The 18,210-nt window shown below is 42.2% G+C and overlaps 1 protein-coding gene across 4 annotated transcripts in view; it reads right to left on the reverse strand.

Moving 5' to 3' along the window:
• LOC134356440 (diacylglycerol O-acyltransferase 1-like) overlaps positions 1-18,210 on the reverse strand; it is a 119,425-nt gene that overhangs the window by 25,374 nt on the left and 75,841 nt on the right. For all 4 annotated transcript variants that reach the window (XM_063067388.1, XM_063067387.1, XM_063067389.1 and 1 more), the window contains 2 exons: positions 7,863-7,975; positions 424-489 (listed from right to left, as the gene is read on the reverse strand). In XM_063067388.1, the coding sequence (XP_062923458.1) occupies positions 424-489; positions 7,863-7,975 (179 nt within the window). The remainder of the gene's footprint in view (positions 1-423; positions 490-7,862; positions 7,976-18,210) is intronic.

Genomic DNA, 18,210 nt, shown 5'->3' on the forward strand with positions numbered 1-18,210 from the left:
TTTCTTAGAAGTGCTATCAATTAGATGTAATATTAAACTGAATCCCTGTTCTAGAGAAGGTTTTTATATGGTACTAATAGGAAGTTCTACTAAGGAATTGACCGAAGTTACTTTTTTTAACAGGTTACCCAAAATATGTTGTTAAACCCATTTTCTGCTCAAGGGATCGTGCAATTGTGCTTTATATTATACATTTTATAATACACTGTGACTGAAGTTTTAAAGCAATTCAATGCATGCTTTAAAAAAAGCTGGAACAACCCTAAAGAGATAACACAAAAAAGCTCATTCCTACTTTTACAATAGCTATTTAAAAATGAGTACTGAGCAGGCTTTCAAAATTTCAGACACCAGATGTGATGCTGACAGTAATTGTTAGATCACTTGTAACTGTAGTGGGCAAACTTCAGTTCTAAATCTTACCTCATGCACCACTTGTGAAAAATCATATTTGAATTTGACCAGAAGTAAGTGAGAGTCTCTGAGTTCCTGCATAAAATATAGAAGTTTTGAAATCTTCAGATTTTCCTTGAGTTGAGAATAGTTTCTGCTACTATTCACAAAGGAAGAAATAGAGGTTAGATCATGAGGTAACAGTACATTTCAGAAAATTGCTTACTTAACTGATATGCAACATAATGACTTAAGAATAAAATATTTAAGTAAACCTGTTTAATACCATTATACTGCAAAATATTTTTAGGTTTGTCATTAAGATGTGATTTTTCAATGATCAACACTGATTTCTTGAGGCATGTTTTCATTAGGTTGGGTGATGGATATCATTGGACATCTAGCTATTACAAATGTTGAAGGCATATGGGCATCATACAGAGCCACATAAAAGAGCAGAACACAGAAAACAATGACAAAAAATCACAAACGAGAAAACACGCTTGTATACTAGTTATGAATTTTTCTCTCTTCTACTTTTTACATTGCTAGCTTCTGGAAAATTGGTCCAGTATTTTTGAGGTGACAGAGGAGAAAGATAAGTTTTAGTAAGGAAAAATTGGATACCACTAGAGTCATAGAGCACTACAGCACAGAAACAGGCTCATCAGCCCATCCAGTCCATGCGAAACTGTTATTCTGCCTAGTCCCATCAACCCACACCTGGCTCATTGCCCCCCATTCCATCTACAGTGGCATGCAAAAGTTTGGGTACCCCTGGTCAAAGTTTCTGTTACTGTGAATAGCTAAGCAAGTAAAAGATGAACTGATTTCCAAAAGAGGGTGTACTAAGTACTGCCATGCAGGGTGCCCAAACTTTTGCTTCGGGCCCTTTTTCTTTTTTGTTATTTAGAAACTGTAAAAGAAGGAAATAAAAAAGTTTTCTTGCTTAAAATATTAAAGAAATGTGTCATCTTTAACTTTATGCCTTTTGGAAATCAGTTCATCTTTTACTCGCTTAGCTATTCACAGTAACAGAAGTTTTGACCAGGGGTGCCCAAACTTTTGCATGCCACTGTATGTACTTATCTAAATTTCTGTTAATTGTTGAAATCAAACCCATATCCAGCACTTCCACTGGCAGCTCGTTCCACACTCGCACCACACTCCGAGTGAAGAAGTTTCCCCTCAGGTTTCCCTGAATTATTTCACCTTTCACCCTTAACCTATAAGTTCTAGTTCTAGTCTTGCCCAACCTCAGTGGCAAAAGCCTGCTTTCATTTACTTCATCTATACCCCACATAATTTTTGTTTTTTTTTTCAAATATCCCCTTCATTTTCCTATGTTCCAGGGAATAAAGTCCTCATCTATTCAACCTTTGTCTATAATTCAGGTCCTCAAGTCTCAGAACCATCCTTGTAAATTTTCTCTGCACTCTTTTAATTGTATTGATATTTATCCTGTAGGAAGGTGACTAGAACTGCACACAATATTCCAGATTAGGCCTCACGAACATATTATACAACTGCAAGATAATATTTCAACTCCTGCACTCAGTACTTTGATTTATGAAGGCCAATGTTGCAAAATCTCTCTTCACGACCTACTTTTAACACCACTTTCTAAGAATTATGGATCTGTATTCCCAGATCCTTCTGATCTATCACACTTTCCGTGCCCTACTGTTCACTACGTAAGTCCCACCCTGGTTTGTCCTCCCAATTTGCATTAAAGTCCATCTGCCATTTTCAGTCCATTTTTCCAGCTGATCCAGATCCTGCCACAAACTTTGATAGCCTTTCTCACTGTCCACATTGCCTCCAATCCAGATGTCATCCACAAATTTGCTGATCCAGTTTACCATATTATCATCCAGCTCGCTAACATTGATGACAAACAACAATGGACCCAGCGCTGATCACTGTGGCACACCACTGGTCACAGGTCTCCAGTCAAAGAGGCAACCATCTACTATCACTGTGCCCAGCCATCTAATATACCCAGCCCTCCATAATGCAATTGTCTTAGACCACAAGATATGGGAGCAGAAGTAGGCTATTCGGCCCATCGAGTCTGCTCCGCCATTCAATCATGGGCTGATCCATTTCTTCCAGTCATCCCCACACCCCTGCTTTCACTCTAAACCCTTTGATACCCTGGCTAATCAATAACCTATCTATCTCTGCCTTAAATACACCCAATGATGGCTTCCACAGCTGCTCGTGGCAACAAATTTCACAGATTTACCACCCTCTGACTAAAGTAATTTCTCCGCACCTCAGTTCTAAAAGAATGTCCTTCAACTCTGAAGTCGTGCCCTCTTGTCCTAGAATCCCCTACTATGGGAAATAACTATGCCATATCTAATCTGTTCAGGCCTTTTAACATTCGGAATGTTCTATGAGATCCCCCCCCCCAATTCTCCTGAACTCTAGGGAATACAGCCCAAGAGCTGCCAGATGTTCTTCATACAGTAACCCTTTCATTCCTGGAATCATTCTCGTGAATCTTCTCTGAACCCTCTCCAATGTCAGTATATCCTTTGTAAAATAAAGAGCCCAAAACTGTACACAATACTCCAAGTGTGGTCTCACGAGTGCCTTAAAGAGCCTCAACATCACATCCCTGCTGTTATATTCTATACCTCTAGAAATGAGTGCCAACATTGCATTCGTCTTCTTCACACCCTTCTCAACTTGGAGGTTAACCTTTAGGGTATCTTGCACAAGGACTCCCAAGTCCCTTTGCATCTCTGCATTTTGAATTCTCTCCCCATCAAAATAATAGTCTATCTTCCACCAAAGTGCATGATCCAACATTGTATTTCATTTGCCACTTTTTTGCCCATTCCCCTAAACTACCTAAATCTCTCTGCAGGCCTAACTCAACACTACCCACTCCTCCAACTATCTTTGCATCATTGGCAAATTTAGCCACAGATCCATTAATAATGTAGTCCAAATCATTGACATACATCGTAAAAAGCAGCAGTCCCAACACCGACCCCTGTGGAACTCCACTGGTAACTGGCAGCCAGCCAGAATAGGATCCCTTTATTCCCACTCTCTGTTTTCTGCTGACCAACCAATGCTCCATCCATGCAAGTAACATCCCTGTAATTCCATGGGCACTTATCTTGCTAAGCAGCCTCATGTGCGGCACCTTGTCAAAGGCCTTTTGAAAATCCAAGTACACCACATCTACAACATCTCCTTTGTCTATCCTGCTTGTAATTTCCTCAAAGAATTTCAGGAAACCGTGCTGGCTTTAGCCTATCTTGTCATGTGCCTCCAGGTATTCCGTAATCTCATCCCTAACAATCGATTCCAACAACTTCCCAACCACTGATGTCAGGCTAACAGGTCTATAGTTTCCTTTCTGTCACCTCCCACTCTTCTTAAATAGAGGAGTAACATTTGCAATTTTCTAGTCATCCATTACAATGCCGGAAATATCGATTCTTGAAAGATCATCATCCTCTGGTACGTTGGCAGCGTGCTTGGATACAGTGGTCTCTCTAGGTCCAACCACAGGTGCAATCGTTCGTCCTTTATATCTTCACAATTGTAAGTTACTGCTAGATATTAAGAACACAAAGTATGTCAGATCTACCCTCCTAGTGCGTTGCTGGATAGCGATGAAGCTGGACTTGTTGTGCACCGTGCCTGCTTCAGCCACCCAAGGAAGAAGGTACAAAATAGTGGTGTGTAATCCAAAGAATGGTGCAGTTTGTTTTTTTTTGTGATCACAAGTCCCTGTTGGACATTGGTAATATACAATACCATTAGTCCGATTCACTGGTTCATTGGTGAGACTGATGGTGGGGAGTTGCGAGGCCTCAGTTGTGGCACAGACCAGGCTCTTATTTACGCCTCGGTGTCACCAGTTGCGGCCACCGAAGAAGGAGACGCCAGAGCTGGCTGCGTGCCACTTGATTCCATGTTGGGTTGGAGGTTGGCCCTTCCAGTCACTGAGTGGGAGACAAGCTGAATTGCCTTCATCTGTGGCTGCACTGCATGATATAAGGAATTGCTGGGGGCTGTTAGCTAGTTAGAGATAAAGAGCGGAATGGGCCCTTCAAGCCACACTGCCCAGCAACCCCCGATTTAACCCTAGCCTAACAAGACAATTTACAATGACGAATTAACCTATTAATCTAGAGGAACACTGTTGTGTTTGGCTGTATTCATATGTATGGTTGAATGACAATTAAATTTTAACTTGAAAACTCTGACTTCTCCTTGCATTTAAGGGCTGTGAAACTGGATCACAGAGAACTGGGTGTATTAGATGGTTGGGCACAAGTGAGTTGGAGGGTGGTGGCGCTAGATGATGGTAGCTGGATTTATTATGAAATAGAGAAAGGGTGGAGAATAGTGCCTGCAATAGGTCAGAGAAGCTTGAGCCTGTCAAGGATGGCTTCAACTGCAATAGCTTGATCAGACTGCATTGGTCAGGGCTATTTGGGAGTCTGGCAACAGCTGGGGTACTGGCAACAGATGGGAATAGGTGCAAGAATGCCGTCATCTGAATGGACATAAGCTTCATCTTCCAGGGAACTACTGTAATTTAACTGGCTGGTGCTTCAACAATAGTTCAGCAAGAGTTCAGGAGGACAGACCACTGTAAAGCCCTGGAATTTCTTTTCAAATGTATCCAGAATCACAATGACAGCAATACAAGATTCCCCTGCACCATTCAGTCCTCTGTTGACCATTATTTGTACTGCAATGAAAGCTTTGTGATTGGGCATTAGATCCTGACCAAGCTGAGGACCACAGTTGTACATTTAAGGAATGGGGGTCCAAAGTTGTGTTCAAAGGCCTGTACCGGTTTCGGCAATAGGCTCCACCATGCTTCTTGACTTTTGGCAAGTTTTCCCATAAAAGAAGTTAACTAACTTCTCTGTAGCACATCTAATGCACAATCTCACCCTCCGGCACAATGCATTTACTCAGTCTTTTTATTCTGTACAATTGAAGATGTCTCATTGTGTTGGACCCCTCCTCTAGTGAGATGTTAATCTCTGTGCTAATACCAGCAACTGTAAAATCAGGATATGGTGTCATTTCATGTTCTATTTTTTTCACTTCATTGGCAGAGAAGGTTCCAGTGCTTGTGTAGGAAAAATTAAAAGGAAATGAAAGCTACATTGACATGAGAGGAATGGAGAAATGAGTGTGTACTTATGCCATCAAGGATTCAGAAGACCAATCACTGTCTCTACAACCACAGCAGTGTTCAGTGTTGCTAGTACTCATCATGGTCTTCACTGGAAAGAGAAGTGCATCAGTGAATGTCCTATAATACGTTAAAAATGCAGGGGTACTTGTATCCTATTTATATCTGGCCACCCTGTACATCAAGGGAGAACTGGGCCCATGAATTTCCAGTAGAATGTTTTGCATGATTTCATGGTTGAACTCGCAAATTTGCATGCAAGTGCTACCATGAGACTTTCAACATTGTTAACTTTATTATGGTGAGATAAAAAAGTTGAATACTAATTGACAAATTCTTCAAAGAGGGTAATTGAGTGTGATGAAATGAGCACTGGATAAGTAATGCAGTGCAGTCAGTAGGGATTTGTTATATAATGACAGATCTTATCCTGACAATTCATATTTTACTACACTTTTCTTGGACTGCTTCTCTTTTTTTGGAGTAGCATCTCCGGCATTTACATCTATGGCTCCATATACTCACGGCTTCCTAGGCACAGTCTGAAGACTCTTTTGCCCTTACTTGCTTACAGAGTGTCTTACTTACTGTGTCTTGGACAGAGACCTCTCGCAAACTGTCAAAAACATACACGGTGCATGCTGCCACACATCTACAGCTGTTCTATAAAGCACGGATTAATTTTCCCAATAGTTCTTGCAACTGCAGTGCACCTCCCCCTTTAAGAAATTCATGCTACTCTTAAGTAGTACTTGTTATTTATGATTGCTGGCTTCTGCTGAAGCATGAAAACTATGATCATATAACCACATAACAATTACAGCACAGAAACAGGCCATCTCGGCCCTTCTAGTCCGTGCCAAATGCTTACACTCACCTAGTCCCATCTTCCTGCACTCAGCCCACAACCCTCTATTCCTTTCCTGTCCATATACCTATCCAATTATTTTTTAAATGACAAAATCAAACCTGCCTCAATACTAACAGGGTTGTCACGCGGGAGAATTTAATTCCCCCAATATTCATTGGCGAGGGGTTTAGATGGGATGGAGTTTGTTAAGTGTATTCAGGAAGGTTTCCTGACACAATATGTAAGCAGGCCTACAAGGAGGCTGTACTTGGGAAATGAACTTGGTCAGGTGACAGGTCTCTCAGTGGGAGAGCACTTTGGAGATAGTAATCACAATTCTACCTGCTTTACCATAGCATTGGAGAAGGACAGGAATAGACAAGTTAGGAAAGCATTTAATTGGAGTAAGGGGAAATATGAAGCTATCAGGCAGGAACTTGGAAGCATAAATTGGGAACAGATGTTCTCAGGGAAATGTACAGCAGAAATGCGGCAAATGTTCAGGGGATATTTGTGTGGTTTTCTGCATAGAGTTTCATTGACAGCCTGCAACAATCAGGCCTGACAAAATGACCTCTAATGTCAGTGCAGTTCCATTATGTCCTATTCAAAGGTTCTAAGGTTCATTTTATCAAAGTATGCATGCAGAATACAACTCTTGAGATTTGTCTTCTCCAGACAGCCATAAAATACAGAAAACCAGAGTAGTTGAAAGAAAGGCATCACCCCCATTAAAAGAAAAAGAAACAAAACCTCCCCAAACCCCTCCCTCATACAAAAATTAGCTTATCACCCACATGGAGAAACAACAAGAGCATCAAACCACAAACCCCAGTCCACAGGTCAGCAACAAGGTATTCTCTCTTGCATTCTCTCCATGGTAGTCATTCATCCTGTCAAGATCCTAGAGAAGTTTCAGTGGTAGATTTATCACAGTCTAACATGACCCTGTGACCATCACAGGTATTTTTTTTAAAAAGGTGATTCAAAAATAGTGGCCAATAATGGAATCTCCAGCTTTTTTATTTCCCAGGCTTACAGATGTGAAGCTAGTAGTGCTTCTTTACCAACACTGCAAGCTGAAGAAAATCATACCCAAGACTGGGGATCAAAACTTTCACTACTTTCTAAATGTGGTGAAACTTTCTGCCTTAAACAATTAAACCATCAGAGGCACTAGTTAGCAATACTTAAGCATGGATGGAACAAGATCTTCACTTTAGGCAAACTTGACATTATATTTGGAGGGTTGTCTCCAAGAATGCAATCAAAAAAGCCCCAAAAATGGTCACTAGTGCATATATAATTACAAAAATTTTCTACAAGAAAACATCATATTTAAAAGCATCACAGGTTAGCTATTGTCATTTTTTTCAATTCAAAAAATATTTGGTAAATCCTCTTCATGCAGAATGTATTGTGTAACATGACACTTACCACCAGTCTCGATAAAATGACCGATCTCCAAACCTCATCAGCTCAGCAATAAAGTTCAAAGTTGAATGAAAGAACCCATGGAAAAATATGATCCACATGAAATGATTTGGTATCTGCAAGAGGAACATTCAATATTCCTAAACTGCTAATTGTATAATTTTCACTTTGTAGAGACAATTTTGGTCCAAAAGACAGAGTTGTAATTGTCAATACTTTCTTTTCCAGATCACAAGATATGCTGAATAACTTTTCACTTCCAAATGGGCATTCTTCTGTCTACGTGCTCACTGGTCCCTTGCCATGCCGTTTGGAATGTAGCATTCACTATCATTGTGTATGCTGGCATCGGTTTAGGATCTGCCAAAGTTTTTGTTCCCATCTTGGATTGCTGAATAGTGGGTGGGTGGGGGAGGGGGGAATGTCACGGAATTGATCCCACTGGATGTGTGAGACACAAAAACGATCAGATTCTCTGGCTCAGTCTAGCAGTCCAGAATCTTTATTACAATGTCTAATTTAATGAGGTGTACCAGTTAAGGTATCGCTACCAATTCAAATACTGCACCTACAGAGCTGTGAGACTCAAATTCATAATCAAATCTCTTCTAATTGCCCTATGAAATTTATTTGTAGGCAGCATGAATTTCTATTGTGTGTCTGATAGCTATGACTGAGCATTGTGGCAATTGATAGAGAATTCAGGGTCCAATTAAAATATGGACTTCAGAATCACTACCTTAAGGAAGAGATATTTGGAAAGAACATCTGAGTTCAATATAAAAGTTAACATAATTGAAAAATAACTTCCATGAAATAGATTTATACTGACAGGTACATTTCTTCTACAAGTACTATTATCATTCTATTAAGTAAATACAGAAATATAAAATTATAACTCTATTCAAAGGATTACACTATTAAAATTGATTATGAAAAAGGTGAGAAAGAATTAACTACTTTGTTCTAAATTATAGCCATTCTTGCCAGCAGGCTGAGAGTCCATCCTGCCTAATCAATAACACAACCTAGTTAGATAATTACAGATTAGAAGTGAATGGAGCAAGCTCTAAAACTAATTTTGATATTAGCAGGTACCAGTAAGAAGGTGGGAGGTGTACAAGCTAGAAGGCGATAGGTGAAGCCACCCACCTGGCCCCACCTTCTTATTCTGGCATCTTCTCTTTTCCCTTTAGCACTGATGAAGGGTCTCGGCCCAAAAAGTTGGCAGTTTATTCATTTCCATAGATGCTGCTTGACCTGCTGAGTTTGTCCAGCATTTTGTGTGTGTTGCTCTAGATTTCCAGCATCTGCAGAATCTCTTGTGTTTCTGATAATTTGCACACTATTTTGAGATTCCAATTAGCTCATAGGTTACTTGTGGGGATGAAATGCGTCAGATTTCTTTGTGATGATGGGGTTATATGCACACAGAGAACGTCTGCTTGAAAAATGCATGCAGTGCTAATTTGATGACAGCCTGACAGTCTGGAGCAAAACTATCACCCAATGCAAACTTTGAAAATGGTGTGATTCAATGCACATTTAGCAACAGCAAAGGTCCACTATAGGTATGGGAGAGCCATTTACATGTTAGCTACAGGTTAATTTCTTCTGATTGCTGCTGCACTATGTGTGCTTAACTGTTTCAAGCTACAAGTCTCAGGGAGTGGTGAAGCAGAACCTGCTTCTGCAGAAAGTAATGTGGCAGAATTCTTCAAGATCTCTATCTGAGGGGAAGTCTGATGTGAGATGTCTATGCTTAAATAAGGAGATCCTCACTGAAATCTGCCACTAACTGCAGTTACCATACTCTGCAATTAGAGCAGAACAAGGGGAAGGATAGCAATGACAATCTCTAATTGTGACAATGTGTTTAGCTCTTAAATGGCAGACATCGGAACGGTTTGGTAAGATGGGTCACTGTCACTCTTTAATCAAAGAAGGCAAAACACATTTTGTTCTCCTTTGCCTGAGAGAAGCTGCCTGAATAATCAAACGGCTTATAATAGTTACAGTTCCCCCCCCCCCCGTACAGGGTATCATTGACTTCACCCCCATTGCTTCACATCCATTGCATATCAACTCTGCCCTACACCAGAACAGGAACATATTTCACTGCATCAATGACTAACTGGAATGAAATGATATCAAATTGAAATATCTTTATTGAAATTGCATAGTACAATTTGTCATGCACCAATATAGCGAAAATGAGTTTGCAACTCTCATACTCAATGCTATAAAACAACAAATAAATAATAAATAAATAAATAAAATCACGTAACCAGCCAGTACAAGCAATGTCCAGCAGTACAAAAGTGCAACTCAGAAGCATGACAGCCATAAAACCAGTATTAAAGTAGCAATATAACAAATTTATGGATGATGCTTGATCGATTGGTTCAGAGCAATTATAGCCCTGGGGAAAAAACTATTTTTCAGTCTGGAAGTGCAGGCATAGAAAATCTTATAATGTCTGCCTGATGGAAGAAGTTCAAACAGATGATTGCATGGGTGTGTATTGTCCTTACAGATGCATGTAGCTTTCCTTAGGCAGCAAGAGCTGTAGTTGTCCTCCAGGGCTGGGAGCTGTGCCCCGATGATCTTCTGTGCGCTAGAGACGACCCGCTGAAGTGCTTTCCTATCAGCTGCTGTACAACTGAGATACCACAAAGAGATGCAGTATGTTAAGATACTCTCTATGGTGCAGCGGTAAAAGGTCACCAGCATCTGTTCAGGTGGACCAGCTTTCTTCAGCGTTCTAAGGAAAAACAAGCGTTGCTGTGCTTTCTTAACTATTGTAGTGGTATTAGCGGACCATGTAAGGTCTTTTGAGATATGTATTCCCAGAAACCTGGAACTGGACACTCTTTCTACTATGTTTCCATTAATGTAGACTGGAGCGTACTCGTCATCCTGTGACTTTCCAAAATTGATCATTAGCTCCTTAGTCTTTGCTGTATTAAGAGACAGCTTGTTCTCTGAGCAGCAGCTCATTAAGTTCTGTACCTCCACTCTGTACGCTGATTCGTCTCTGTTGGAGATCAACCCGATCACTGTTGTGTCATCTGTGAATTTGACAATGGTATTGGTGTTAAATGCAGGTACACAGTCATAAGTGAAGCAGGTATCTCTTCTAGCATCCTGCCATTTGTCTTTATTTCTTTACTCTGCATCATGTTGTTGTGTTAGTATTTGAAGTGACAAACTAGAATAGCTGAAAGCTGTCAAGCTCTATCAATGGGTAATGGGGCTCATGGCATTGGGGCAAAACTGCATAGCAAGTGTGCAGAATTCGTACAATGAAAAAAACATGACCCATATAATGTAACAGAGCAGTTTGTACACTGAAACATCTTTGTTGCTCAAATAATCTGGTGTCCTGTGACACTGTAAAAAGTGTAATAGTCATAGTCATACTTTATTGACCCCGGGGCAAATTGGCTTTTGTTACAGTTGCACCATAAATAATTAAATAGTAATAAAACCATAAATAGTTAAATAGTAATATGTAAATTATGCCAGGAAATAAGTCCTGGTCCAGCCTATTGGCTTAGGGTGTCTGACCCTCCAAGGGTGGAGTTGTAAAGTTTGATGGCCACAGGCAGGAATGACTTCCTATGACACTCTGTGTTGCATCTTGGTGGAATGAGTCTCTGGCTCAATGTACTCCTGTGCCCAACCAGTACATTATGTAGTGGATGGGAGACATTGTCCAAGATGGCATGCAACTTGGACAGCATCCTCTTTTCAGACACCACCGTCAGAGAGTCCAGTTCCATCCCCACAACATCACTGGCCTTACGAATAAGTTTGTTGATTCTCTGACCGGGTGCACGACATCCTGGTATGAGAGGGAGAGCAACCAGAAGTCGTGATACATGTTGGGACCAACGACATAGGCAGGAAGAGGAATGAGGTCCTGAAGTGTGAGTTTCAGGAACGAGACAGAAGGCTGAGAACAGGATCTCAAGGGTGGCGTTCTCAGGATTGCTGCCAGTGCTATGTGACAGTAATGGTAAGAATTGGAGGAGATGGCAGTTGAATGAGTGGCTGAGGAGTTGGTGCAGGGAGCAGGGTTTTAGATTTTTAGATCATTGGGATCTCTTCTGGGGAAGGTGGGACCTATACAGATTGGATGGGTTGCACCTGAACTCGAGGGGGAGCAATATCCTTGCAGGTAGGTTTGCTAGCATGGTTCGGGATGGTTTAAACTAATTTACGAGGGGGATGGAACCCAGAGAGATAGAGCAGTGAAAGAAATACATGGAGTAAAGCCAGATCTAACATACAGAGAGGCTTTGAGGAAAGAGAAGCAGAATAAACGGTGTAAAGACAGTAAGGTAGAAGGGCTGAAATGTGTGTACCTCAATGCAAGAAGCATCAGGAACAAAGGTGATGAACTGAGAGCTTGGATACATACATGGAATTATGATGTAGTGGCCATTACAGAGACTTGGCTGGCACCAGGGCAGGAATGGATTCTCAATATTCCTGGATTTCAGTGCTTTAAAAGGGATAGAGAGGGCGGAAAAAGGGGAGGAGGGGTGGCATTACTAGTCAGGGATACTATTTCAGCTACAGAAAAGGTGGGTAATGTAGCAGGATCCTCTTTTGAGTCAATATGGGTGGAAGTCAGGAACAGGAAGGGAGCAGCTACTCTATTGGGGGTATTCTATAGGCCCTCTGGAAGCAGCAGAGATACAGCGGAGCAGATTGGGAGGCAGATTTTGGAAAGGTGCAAAAATAACAGGGTTGTTATCATGGGTGACTTTAACTTCCCTAATATTGATTGGCACCTGATTAATTCCAAGGGTTTAGATGGGACAGAGTTTGTTAAGTGTGTCCAGGACGGATTCCTGTCACAGTATGTGGACAGGCCGACCAAGGGGAATCCCATACTAGATCTAGTACTTAGGTAATGAACGGGGTCAGGTCACAGATTTCTCAGTGGTTGAGCATCTGGGGGACAGTGACCACCTCTCCCTGGCCCTTAGCATTATCATGGAAAAGGATAGAATCAGAGAGGACAGGAAAATTTTTAATTGGGGAAAGGCAAATTATGAGGCTATAAGGCCAGAACTTGCGGGTGTGAATTGGGATGATGTTTTTACGGGGAAATGTACTATGGACATGTGGTCGATATTTAGAGATCTCTTGCAGGATGTTAGGGATAAATTTGTCCCGGTGAGGAAGATAAAGAATGGTAGGGTGAGGGAACCATGGGTGACAAGTGAGGTGGAAAATCTAGTCAGGTGGAAGAAGGCAGCATACATGAGGTTTAGGAAGCAAGGATCAGATGGGTCTATTGAGGAATATAGGGAAGCAAGAAAGGAGCTTAAGAAGGGGCTGAGAAGAGCAAGAAGGGGGCATGAGAAGGTCTTGGCGAGTAGGGTAAAGGAAAACCCCAAGGCATTCTTCAATTATGTGAAGAAAAAGAAGGATGACAGGAGTGAAGGTAGGACTGATTAGAGATAAAGGTGGGAAGATGTGCCTGGAGGCTGTGGAAGTGAGCGAAGTCTTCAATGAATACTTCTGTTCGGTATTCACCAATGAGAGGGAACTTGATGATGGTGAGGGCAATATGAGTGAGGTTGATGTTCTGGAGCATGTTGATATTAAGGGAGAGGAGGTGTTGGAGTTGTTAAAATACATTAAGACAGATAAGTCCCCGGGGTCTGATGGAATATTCCCCAGGCTGCTCCACGAGGCGAGAAAAGAGATTGCTGAGCCTCTGGCTAGGATCTTTATGTCCTCGTTGTCCACGGGAATGGTACCAGAGGATTGGAGGGAGGCGAATGTTGTCCCCTTGTTCAAAAAAGATAGTAGGGATAGTCCGGGTAATTATAGACCAGTGAGCCTTACGTCTGTGGTGGGAAAGCTGTTGGAAAAGATTCTTAGAGATAGGATCTATAGGCATTTAGAGAATCATGGTCTGATCAGGGACAGTCAGCATGGCTTTGTGAAGGGCAGATCGTGTCTAACAAGCCTGATAGAGTTCTTTGAGGAGGTCACCAGGCATATAGATGAGGGTAGTGCAGTGGATGTGATCTATATGGATTTTAGTAAGGTATTTGACAAGGTTCCATATGGTAGGCTTATTCAGAAAGTTAGAAGGCATGGGATCCAGGGAAGTTTGGCCTGGTGGATTCAGAATTGGCTTGGCTTGACTTTTCGTGATTTTTATTAACGACCTGGATGTGGGGGAAGAAGGGTGGGTTGGCAAGTTTGCAGACGACACAAAGGTTGGTGGTGTTGTAGATAGTGTAGAGGATTGTCAAAGATTGCAGAGAGACATTGATGGGATGCAGTAGTGGGCTGAGAAGTGGCAGATGGAGTTCAACATGGAGAAGTGTGAGGTGGTATACTTTGGAAGGACAAACTCCAAGGCAGAGTACAAAGTAAATGGCAGGAGACTTGGTAGTGTGGAGGAGCAGAGGGATCTTGGGGTACATGTCCACAGATCCCTGAAAGTTGCCTCACAGGTGGATAGGGTAGTTAAGAAAGCTTATGGGGTGTTAGCTTTCATAAGTCGAGGGATAGAGTTCAAGAGTCGCGATGTAATGATGCAGCTCTATAAAACTCTGGTTAGGCCACACTTGGAGCACTGTGTCCAGTTCTGGTCACCTCACTATAGGAAGGATGTGGAAGCATTGGAAAGGGTACAGAGGAGATTTACCAGGATGCTGCCTGGCTTAGAAAGTGTGCATTATGATCAGAGATTAAGAGAGCTAGGGCTTTACTCTTTGGAGAGAAAGAGGATGAGAGGAGACATGATAGAGGTGTACAAGATAATAAGAGGAATAGATAGAGTGGATAGCCAGCGCCTCTTCCACAGGGCACCACTGCTCAATAGAAGAGGACATGGCTTTAAGGTGAGGGGTGGGAAGTTCAAGGGGGATATTAGAGGAAGGTTTTTTACTCAGAGAGTGGTTGGTGCGTGGAATGCACTGCCTGAGTCAGTGGTGGAGGCAGATACACTAGTGAAGTTTAAGAGACTACTAGACAGGTATATGGAGGAATTTAAGATGGGGGCTTATATGGGAGGCAGGGTTTGAGGGTCGGCACAACATTGTGGGCCGAAGGGCCTGTACTGTGCTGTACTATTCTGTTCTATTGGTGTCTGCTACCCTCAGCCTGCTGCCCCAGCACACAACAGCAAAGATGATCGCACTGGCCACCACAGACTCGTAGAACATCCTCAGCATCATCCCGCAGATGTTAATGGACCTCAGTCTCCTCAGGAAATAGAGACGGCTCTGACCCTTCTTGTAGACAGCCTCAGTGTTCTTTGACCAGTCCAGTTTATTGTCAATTCGTATCCCCAGGTATTTGTAATCTTCCACCATGTCCACACTGACCCCCTGGATGGAAACAGGGGTCACCGGTACCTTAGCTCTCCTCAGGTCTACCACCAGCTCCCTGGTCTTTTTCACATTAAGCTGCAGATAATTCTGCTCACACCATGTGACAAAGTTTCCTGCCATAGCCCTGTACTCAGCCTCATCTCCCTTGCTGATTAATCCAACTATGGCAGAGTCATCAGAAAACTTCTGAAGATGACAAGATTCTGAGCAGTAGTTGAAGTCCGAGCTGTAAATGGTGAAGAGAAAGGGAGACAAGACAGTCCCCTGTGGAGCCCCAGTGCTGCTGATCACTCTGTCGGACACACAGTGTTGCAAGCACATGTACTGTGGTCTGCCAGTCAGGTAATCAAGAATCCATGACACCAGGAAAGCATCCACCTGTATCGCTGTCAGCTTCTCCCCCAGCAGAGCAGGACAGATGGTGTTGAACACACTGGAGAAGTCAAAAAACATGACCCTAACAGTGCTCGCTGGCTTGTCCAGGTGGGCATAGGCACGGTTCAGCAGGTAGACGATGGCATCCTCAACTCCTAGTCGGGGCTGGTAGGCGAACTGGAGGGGATCTAAGTGTGGCCTGACCATAGGCCGGAGCAGCTGCAGAACAAGTCTCTCTCAATGTAAAGGGTCTTTGTGATGTACAGCCACATCACTGTGAACTGCCAGTTGTACGATGAACAACAGAAATAGGAGCAAGAGGCAAAGGATACAGAAAAGGGGAAGAGTGAATCTAGACAGTCCCTTTTATCCTTGGCTATCTATGAAAAACCTATCTTTGCAATACTACCAAATGCAAACTCAATTCAATATTCACCAACCATTTACATCAAAGCCACTGCCAACTACAGCATCTATTTGACAACAATTCCAAAATAAGGGCAATTGCAAAATCAAGATTTTAAATTGAATTAATCTATGTGTTCTTCTAGTGCCAATTTTCTGTGAAATTTTGCTTACCTTGGTGCAGACTTTCGGAGTAGAATATTATAGGTTTGCTTTGGAGGACTACTTCAACCAACTGAGCTCTGGCTGTGAATTGTACTTTCATAGTGTAAGTAGTGTTAGTTTTACTGGCTGGCTGGCTGATTGATAGGTAGAGTAAGGGCTCCGGCAAACTATCTCTGGAGTTAGCTACCACATCCATGCACGAAAAGATGAGCAACACACTCTGTCCAAAGGCTAATGCTAATTCTTCTATTCTCCTTGATAAACAATATACAATTTTGATAAGATTTCCAATTTTTTTTTATTGTGCATTCTATCATCTCATAGCATTAGGAATCTACCTAGGAGTACAAGTAATAAGGAAGGATTAATAAGAAAGTTTGTGGCTAAGGACCACAACGTGGTGACCACAAAATGACAGAATTTCAGATACAGTTTGAAGGTGAAACACTGGGTCCAAACCAATGGCTTCTACTTAAATGATGACAATTCCAATAGTATGTAGGTGCAGTTGTCCAGAACGAACCAGATGAATAAACCAAGATATAGGTCAAAGACTGAACAATGACAAATGTTGAGCAGCAGCAGATATTTAAAGAGCTAGTTCATAACACATAACAGAAATTTATCCCACTAGAATCAGGGATTCCATGAGAAAGAAGAACCATCTGTGATTAAAAAAGGTCAAGGCTACTGTAAATTAAAAGGTAGCATACACAGTGTAGCAAGGACTAGTGGTAGACAAGAAGTTTGGGAATTTTTCCAGGAATGTGCAATAGACAAAAAGGCTCATTAAGGCAAAGCTGATTTTGTGAAAATACTTGCAAAATGAACAATGTAAGTTTCTATAGATACAGTATGTAATTAAGTAGCTATGGTTCATATTAGATTCAACTTTATTGTCATTGTGCGGAGTACAGATACAAAACCAATGAAATGTATTTAGCATCTGACCAGAAATGCAAAGAATAGTGTTATTTACAAAATAACTGCGAATTAAAGAAGTGCTACAGCACACAAATATAAAAGTACTGAAGCAGTACAAAAAGGATGCAATACTGCTTAGCACTGCGATGGGAGATTCAATAGTGTCACAGCCTCAGGGAAGAACCTCTTTCTGTGCCTGCTGGTGTGGGAGCGGAGGCTCCTGTAGCACCTACCGGATGGGAGGAGAGTAAAAAGTCCATGGTTAGGGTGAGATGCATCCCTGATAATGCTTTTTGCCCTGCCCAGGCAGCATTTATGGTAGATATTCTCAATGGTGGGCAATTGGGTGCTGATAATCCGCTGGGCAGTTTTCACCACACGCTGGAGTGCTTTGCGGTCCGATACGGGACAACTTCCATACCACACTGAGATGCAGTTGGTGAGTATGCTCTCAATGGTACAGTGGTAAAAGTCCGTCAGTATCCTGGGACAGAGGTGAGCTTTCTTCATGCTCCGCAGGAAATAAAGGTGCTGTTGCGCCTTTTTGATCAGGATGGAGGAGTTCAGGGACCAGGTGAGATCCTCGGAAATGTGGACACCAAGGAATTTGAAGCTTGATACATGCTCCACTACAGTTCTGCTGATGTAGGTGGGGATGTGAGTGTGACTCCTGGCATGCCTGAAGTCCACAATGATCTCCTTGGGACCTCTAAAGAATGAAGTCGGGGAATGAAGGCAGAAAATTAACTAGCACCTGAAAGCCTCCACCCAAGGGTTTTAAAGGAAGCAGTTGCAGAGATGGTTCCTTAAGGTTGTAATAGCTAGGGGTGGTAATGGGAACAAGCTCCCACTACCTATTAAATGCTCCTAATGGTGTGCGCATCAAAAAGCCTATGACAACCAAGTGCAGCTCCTGGCCTTCCACATGGCTTAGCTACTAAGCCTGGCGGAACCGATTTTACTGACAGGAGAAGGGGCAAAGGCAGGTTTCTGGTGACTTAAAATCAGTTGCTTCAGGCAGATGGGGCTCGTTAGCCATGGTTGGCAACTCATCCAGGAGAAGGAAAACTCTCCGACTTCAAACCTCTGCTGCCTTGCGGCTATACCCACTC

The sequence above is a fragment of the Mobula hypostoma genome, chromosome 14 (assembly GCF_963921235.1).
Source record: "Mobula hypostoma chromosome 14, sMobHyp1.1, whole genome shotgun sequence".
NCBI classification, from domain to species: Eukaryota; Metazoa; Chordata; class Chondrichthyes; order Myliobatiformes; family Myliobatidae; genus Mobula; species Mobula hypostoma.